General features: G+C 35.6%; 1 protein-coding gene across 1 annotated transcript in view; it reads left to right on the top strand.

The window, feature by feature from the left end:
• Window positions 1-3,242, top strand: part of LOC143899357 (uncharacterized) — a 4,190-nt gene extending 948 nt beyond the window's left edge. Inside the window, exons 2-3 of the mRNA XM_077409595.1 lie at window positions 1-2,629; window positions 2,746-3,242. The exon at window positions 1-2,629 is cut by the window's left edge and continues 628 nt beyond it. Coding sequence (XP_077265721.1) covers window positions 1-375 — 375 coding nt within the window. The 3' untranslated portion in view covers window positions 376-2,629; window positions 2,746-3,242. The remainder of the gene's footprint in view (window positions 2,630-2,745) is intronic.
• The last annotated feature ends 5,254 nt before the right edge of the window (window positions 3,243-8,496 follow it).

An 8,496-nucleotide genomic window follows, 5' to 3' on the forward strand; every position in this document is an offset into this window, starting at 1 on the left:
GAGATTTGGCAAAACCGGAATGATTGCGGGATAGCCCGAAATCTCTGGCCTAAGATAGATAACAATAGGACTAGGCAACTATTGAAACACAAGAAGAACCTGGTTCGCATAGCAGCAGGAGTCGTCACAGGAAACTGTGCGGTCGGAGTGAACCTCCAGAAATGGAAAATCACAGATGACAGCAGCTGCAGAGAATGCAACGAGCAAGAAGAAACAATTGAGCATCTGATGTGCTGGTGTCCAGCCCTAGAAAACCGACGCCTCCAGACAATGGGACAAGAATTTCTGGATGGACTGGAAGACGCAGCGGAGATGGGCATTGACAATATAATGAGCTTCGCACGGAACTGGAAGTGTTTCAACGCGAGGTGGTAAAGACGGGTCAAGGGTTAAAAATAGGGTATCACAATGGACCTCAGGTCTCCGAGTGAATGGTCACTAGATGACCACACCCTTTCACCTAACCTAACCTAACCTCATTATTATCATCACTGTCTGAAGAAGAGGAACTACTTGAAGATTAAAACATATTTTCAAGTAAAATATACTCTTCCATGATATCTAATTGCAACAAGTAGGTTAAAATTTCAGCAGTCGAGACGTCCCAGTGGGAGAAACGAAACGCAGCACTGGGACTGGGAATTTTCAATGCTGCCAATCTTATTTTTTTTCCCAATACCAAAAAATATATTTTCGAACGCACCCATATTATATCAAGCTTGATTCATAAGAATCGACTTAAAAATTCCCTAGCGGCACTTTCTGCCAAGCGTAGAGAACCTTCTTTTCCGTTGACTCAAAATATATATTATTACCTAATTTACCTAAATAGAAATCTTTTTCCTAACCGATAAGTCTATCGACCTAATTTCGAAATACGCGCGCGATATCGAAACTGGCGATACCTGCGCCGCCAGTGTCGAAAAAGTGAAAGTGACGTTTTCTGTTTGTTACATGCATGTTATAAAGAGCGGTCGACGTAGACGACGTATCTTAATAAAAAATTTTCACATTTGGACTTTGCGTCGCAATATCTCCGCTCGTAGGGCACGTATCAGAATATTATAAGAGAAACCCGTCGCGTCGCGTAAAAGAGTCACGGTGCGGTCTCGCTTCGTGTGTACTTGGCGCGAGACACTACCGTGTCTCTTGATACTACTATCCTAAATAAAATTCTTTCAGATAATACATACTTTTTATACTTTTTATATTTTGATATAATAAACGTTTGGTAATTGATTCACTTTTAAATAAAATAACAATCAATATATATAATATACTTTATTTATGCGTAGCTGTTCCTCTCTGACCCCTAAAAATCCTTTTCTTCCTGAATTAATGACTACGTTTACACGGCTCGATTGTAAATAAAATGAAAGAAATATTTATAAACATGAAAATTAAAATTTGTTAACGTAATATATAGAAATCCCGATTTTTTTATTTTTATTTTCATTGACTACATTTACACGGCTCGATTTACGCCGAAATTATAACATTGATGTTATAATCTGACGTTAAATGCCGTCTGTTCTTTTATGACGAAGTTATTACATTGATGTGGTAACTTCGTCGTAAAAGAGTGTTTACACGGCATTTAACGTCAGTAGTTATAGTTATAACATCATTGTTATAAACGTTAGTCAATGAAAATAGTAATAAAAAACTCGGGATTTCTATATATTATGTTAACAAATTTTAATTTTTATGTTTATAAATATTTCTTTCATTTTATTTACAATTTTTGTATATATATATATACATACATACATACATACATACATACATACATACATACATATATACATATATTTAAATAAATATTTATAAATGTAACGTAGCGCATCGTCGATTTGCCAACTCGAGATTCGGCACTCCGCGGCGAGACACCGTACGCGATACCCGAAATGCGTGGCATCGTGGCAACGTCGCATAGCCGGCGCGTGCCAAAGCGGCTACGTCAGAGCTCAAGAGAGAAGGAGACAGCCGAGGCAGCAGATCGTATGTCTGTCCTTCTCTCCTCGCTCGAAGCTTTCCGAGCGCCGGGCCGGCCGAGCGCGGCCGCCGCGGCCAGCATTTCCCCTCCAGCTGGCTAGTTCGGACACGAACCATTAGCCGGACGCAAACCATATGCAGTTACCGAGTGAAACGACGTAGTTGAGGCGCACTCTCTCAAGCGGCGCGTCGGAAAATGCAACACACGGAAAAGGCCGGGATGGCCTCTCTCAGGTTTCTCTCTGGCGCTACCAAACGCTGTCGTGACTTCATTACTGGTAGATACGCACGGTCTTACATACAAATCTGGAAACTCCACTGGAGGGGGTAGGTCGCTTATTGAAGCAACCATGAAGTAGTATAAGGAGACATGACTCCGTAGTCACGAAGTGGTCACAAAAAATGTTCCGTGTGGAGAAATGTTCGCTAAATGGAATAGCTTGCAACATTTCGTCGCCATCTTGAAATTGTGACAGCTGTTGAGACACGAAAAGGTTAGAAACACATGATCACACGTGTATACGGTAATAAATGTAAAATATATCAGAAATGTGTTTCATAAGTAAATATAATATTTTATAAACGTATAAAAACATTTTTCATTGGGCCTATACTAAAATAAATAATAATACGCGTAAGTATATATTATATAATTATAAATAAGCAAAAATAAATGTTAAAATTAAAATGAAATATATAATTTAAATACGTTTACCTTAATTAAAATTAATATAATTAAATATATTTCAGAAAGACGAATCCCGGATACAAGTAGAGAAACATAAGGAACTTAAGAATAAAACACAATATAACATAAGAATAGACATATATATTTTAAATATTTGCAAGATAATTTGGAGTTGATAACTCTTCCGTCTACAGAGTGAAGTTATTCAAGAGGAAATGAAAAGTTTTTTGGTTTCCAAAAAGTAGAAAGTGATTATAGTGTAAAAAAAAGAATTGCTTTTTTATCAAATAGACAGGTTAATATTTATATAAATAATGAAATTCATTCTCTTTCAAAATTTATTGTAATTGTAAATATTGAAGAATTAAATGAATTGTTACAAGTTGTTGATAAATTATAAGAAAAAAGTAACAATTGTGAAATTAAGATAGCTTAAATGTTAATTTAATTGTAATATGTAATATTTATTTCGATAGTTCAATTCATATTAGATACTGAAATTGTTATATTTGTACGATCATGAAAGATCAAAGAGTATCATATCAGGTATTATGTTATTTTAATGTAAATTATGTATACATATTTACGTGTATGTATATAATTATGTATATATATATATATATATATATATATATATATACTCATATGATTTTTATAAAGAAATTGGAAATTAAATAAATGTCAAACAAATCATATTATAAAATAATTGTATTATAAAATAATTGTATTATAAAATAATTGTATTATAAAATAAAATTGTGTGCTTTAGTTTCTAAAGTAAACATTTTGTTTAACTTGGTATTAAACTTACAAAAAAATATAGGTATAAAATATATGTATATTATAATTATAAATAATTAATGTTTTCAAAAAACAAGTTTTTATTATTTTTTTAGTTTTATATTTTTTTTGTAAAAATGCATCTTTCTTAATAATATCTTTGGACTTGAAGTGCAACTCACAAATTCTACTACTTTTTTTATTTGTACATTTTTTGTACACATAATATTGTACCATGAGATAAACATATCATTCTATAAAAAAAATTATATTTTTGTTTTGAAATAAAATAAATAACATAAAAGGCATGTTTGTTTATTACTGACAGTTCATTGCCAGTACTGTAAATCTATAGTTTATGTCATGCACATTATAGATTTTCAGTACTGACAGTGAACTGTCAGTAATAAACGAATATGCTTAAAGTAAATATACTCTTAAGCTTACAGCACACAATGCTATTTTGTGTGCTTTATTACTTGCCGGCTCCTGTGCTAGCGAATCAATAGACAGAGTTGATAATCATTTTGTCTGCCAATTCGCTAGCACAAGAGCTTGCAAGCAATTTAGCAGGCAAAAAAGCATCGTGTGTTTCATTCTAACTGTAGAAAAAACTTGAAACAAAGTACTTCTTTGAATATAAATACTTACTGTACGAGGTGTAAACAAACTTTTCTTTTCGTCTCTTTTTCTGCCTCCTCTGCTGCTGCATCCTTTAACGCAACAGGCCATTTTTTTCAGAATTTACTTTATTTATAATGTAATCAAAATTAAGAGCATTAAACTTGAGACATCTAAAGTAAAACATCTATTATGAGTAAAAAGTTGAAAATATTAATACAGCAAAAATATACTATTTATATTAATGTGTGTTTGGACTTAGAAAATATACAAAATCTAATTATTAATAACAAAAAAAATATTGCTCAAAATTAAATATTAATAATTACTTAATTTAATTTACATGGAAATAATTTTAGGTTATAAAAGCTTCTTCTTCCTTACCTCTCAACGAAGCTGGCACTTGATTTATGTCACACAAGATGACACAATACGGCCTGATACGGCCACAATTTTTAAGTCCTTTTGGGACGAATTGACCAAATGCGATTGCATCAGTAACCTTTACAAATCAACAGATTCACACATTGCACATTGCACATATAAAACCTGTTCGTTTTTGTTACACTTTTGAACTAGTGCAAGCAAGTGCACGTGCAATAGGTTAGAATGAAACAAATATACTTTTCTCTCGTTCTAACTTATTGGTGGAAAGATGGCGACGAAATGTTGCAAGTTATTCCGTTCAGCGAACCTCCCCTCTACACGGAACATTTTTTGTGACCATCTTTTGCTTCTCGACACTATCTAGTCATGTCTCCTTATACTACTTCATGGAAGCAACTTGTAATTCGCTTTGCCGCCACGAGAGGTACTGCGGGAAGGTAATGCCACTTGGTGTGAGACACTACCGTGTCTCTTGACTACTCATTATTATTGCTTTTTTATAATACAAACTTCCAATTTAGGAAATATAAAATGTAAAATAATTTATGTATTAATAATCTATATAATGTTATAATATATTAATATATTAATAATTTATAATATAATGATATATTAATGTATTTTAAATGTAAAATATGACATTTACAAAATGATAGTCTTATTGTTTGCAAGTGAGGGTAAGTAACGGCGATTGATTCTTTAATAAAATTGATTTCCTGTTTTTCAAATACTGTGGAAACTGCATAAAAGAAAATATATTTATTTTATTATTTTAAGGCAGTAAAAAAATACTTTTATATAGAAAATGCTTTATTGGTTTGTCAATTTCAGTGTGCGGATCTGACGTTGGAGTCTTCATTATTGTATCAGCTTCTTCCATTGCTGTAAGCGATTGTCCATCTTCCGAAATAGGCAATTGAATGCATGAGACATCTGTATATAAAAACGAAATATAAAATATATAATTAAATGACTATATATATACTCATTATATTTGCTTTAGCCATGTAACTCATACCTTGTACGTGAGGGGTGTCTATAATAGATATGCTCGAGATGTTGACTTGCCTTGGAGTATTCAGACTTTTACTTGATACATCAGCTGAATCCTTTTCTGTATGATGGTTACTGACTTCTATCGGAACCGGAGATCTAACAGGCGTAGCCCCATCACAATGTACAGAGTTGATAACAGAGCTTACTAAATGTGAAGATGATGGCCAACGGGTCAACGGCTTCATTGTTTGTGGCATCGTGTAACAATTTTGTTGGTACAGCAAGCTTACTATAAGCTGCGGATACTTATATAGGGCCTGTAATATGAAAGAAAATGTGATATTATTTGCGCTTTCACATATTAGTCATTGTTTCCGAATTTATGTTTACTCAGTAACTTTACAATTGAGCTGAACGTACGACTAGCATCGGAGCGCTCCGTTGTCAGACTGACTGTTACGCGCGAGATCGATAACTTTTCGGAGCATTGGGAATTTAGCGACCAATCGGTTCGCGAACAGTATTCCGCAGTATTTACGACGAATAAGCTGGGTCTAAGAATGTCACAGAGCGCTGCCAGAATATTAGGATCACGTGTACATCACCTCTCAGCTCACGTGTATTAGTGTCGAATGTTTGTGTGAGAAATTCATAAGCGCATTCCGTAACAGTCATAAAATTTATATCATTAACGAACCTGTGCAATGATGCGACCGCTCCCATCTCGTTTGATCCATTCACGAATAATATGCTGGTCTTCAAAATGCTTGTCACATATAACGTGCGTTGGCTTCAGTTTGACGATCCCGGGAATAGCTGCTACTCATTGTCTTAATCGGTCAACATTTTTTGGCACGCAAAACACAGATTGATCAGATTTGTCGCCTTTATTGCCCGTTTTGCATGTCGGCACAGCACACGGCTTTGTCATCGCCAAATAATTGATCGGTCTCCTCCGCAAAGCTATATAGTAAATCTCGCCGTTTCTGCCGAGATCGGCGTCCTCGGCGATTACCCTGAGTATGCTGCGATGCAAAGGCGTGTCCTCTGTCACGGTGATCTCGTACTCGATCGGATAGAACAGCGGATTGAGATCGTTCGTGTCGAGAATCGTCACCACTACCGCAGCGTCCGCCTCGAGCGCAATCACTCTGTTTCTATCGTTGCGTTTGCTCGAGGTGGCACGCACTTCGAGCACATATCAATCTTTGCGTTTGCGATTTAGCACGTCGACGTTGCTGGTTCGAGTCCGAATCAGGAGGAAGCAAAAATCACCGACCGTGCGCTCCTCCGCTTTAAAGAACTTTTCGCGATCGCCGCTCACTATGCAAAACTTTACGTCGACATCACTGTCTGGCGGACGCGAGCTTTATGCCGTTCCTCGGGCACAACGTACGTCTTGCCGATGGAATTCTCGGGAATGGAGACAATGCACTTTACGCGTAGCTACGACAATCACTACAGTCTGACTGTGACCGTGATAATCATAACGCTTGATTTGTTGGTTATGTTTGTCGGTATTACTAGAGTCCCTTTATAAAGGGACTCTAGGCATTACTCGTTCGTAACGACCCTCGTGGCGGTAAAACAAATTAAAAGTTGCCTCAATAAGCGACCTACCCCCACCACTGAAAATTGAGCGAGTTTCCAGACCTGTATGTAAGACCGTGGTTATACGTCATAACTGCTCGCTACCAACGCTCTCCCTTCCAAGATAGTGCATTAATACCGTTAAGGTGCGAATTCATGGGAAATCACGTGATTTCGCGCTGACGCTAGCGTCAAGCAAAGAAAGCTGGATTTTCTCAGCTTTAGCGTCAAAGCCAAAGCAACGCGAAGACGCCGAAATTTTGACGCTGTTTTCCTTTTCATGAATTTCAATTGACGCCGACGTCACGTGTGGTCATGCGACCTTCTTGCCGCTGAAAATGAGCGTCGAGCGTCAGCATGAAAAGGCACCTTTAGCGTTTACAGGCTCTATGAACAGCGCAATAGTAAATGGTAGTGAATTGCGGCGTTTGAAGCAAAATAGTTTGGCGGCGGCAAAGTTCGCCGATAATTTTTTCTTTCAGCGGCGGCGGAATTGGCGGGTAATAATTTATCGGCGGCGACGGCGAACGGCGGCGTCAATACATTTTTTTTAAATCCTCTTGACTTAAAATAAAGTTCAATTTTAACTTTTCATAAATAATATGAACAAAAATAGCAAACAATAAATACTCAGCACTTGTTTTCAAAATACGATCACTTTATTAACATTACTATTATTTTTTCTTTCACAAAAGAAAATAAAATTTATCTTAAAATGTTATTCCTGACCATCATACATAACAAAAATAAAATGTAATTCACTGTATAACCATCAGAGATATCAGACTTCTTTCTCTCTTACTTTAAACATTTCTTCACATATTAAGTTGTATAAATAATATGAATAAATAACTTATACTTAATGTAAAACTTATTTTACTGACTTTAAATACATATCTTTTATTAATTTGAAATAATTATCGAGAATAAATAATATTTTATTAAATTTTGATTATTTTAACGGAAAACGTTTTGCTGTGATAAGTAAACCTGCAGAAGAAAATACGCGTTCAAATGCTGAATTTGTAATCAATATGGCATAAATGCAGCATACCAATTTGTACAAATTCGGCAGTGACAACTTCATTTTATTCCACCATTGTAGAGGATCTTCGATAATAGATTCTGACATATGTAAATTAATACTTTTTAACTTCGTCAAGAATAGGATCTTCAGGAGGAATAATGCTTGTATGTTTCGCAGCCAACTCCAATCGTAATTTTTTAACTCCAAGAAGCTCACACGACTTATTAGGATAATCTTCTTTATTAGATGCTTATTATAAAAAAGTAAAACTAAACATGAGACTTATATATATCATTGTTGGAATATGAGTAATTTCTCCGCTACACGTGATCAACTGATGTGCGGCGCTGTATGCGCGAGAGTGTGTGAGTGCGTGCCGCGCGACCGGGGAGCGCTGTGTGGTGCGAAACGG

Source organism: Temnothorax americanus, unplaced genomic scaffold (genome assembly GCF_048541705.1).
Source record: "Temnothorax americanus isolate GAGA-0224 unplaced genomic scaffold, ASM4854170v1 Scaffold265, whole genome shotgun sequence".
NCBI lineage: Eukaryota > Metazoa > Arthropoda > Insecta > Hymenoptera > Formicidae > Temnothorax > Temnothorax americanus.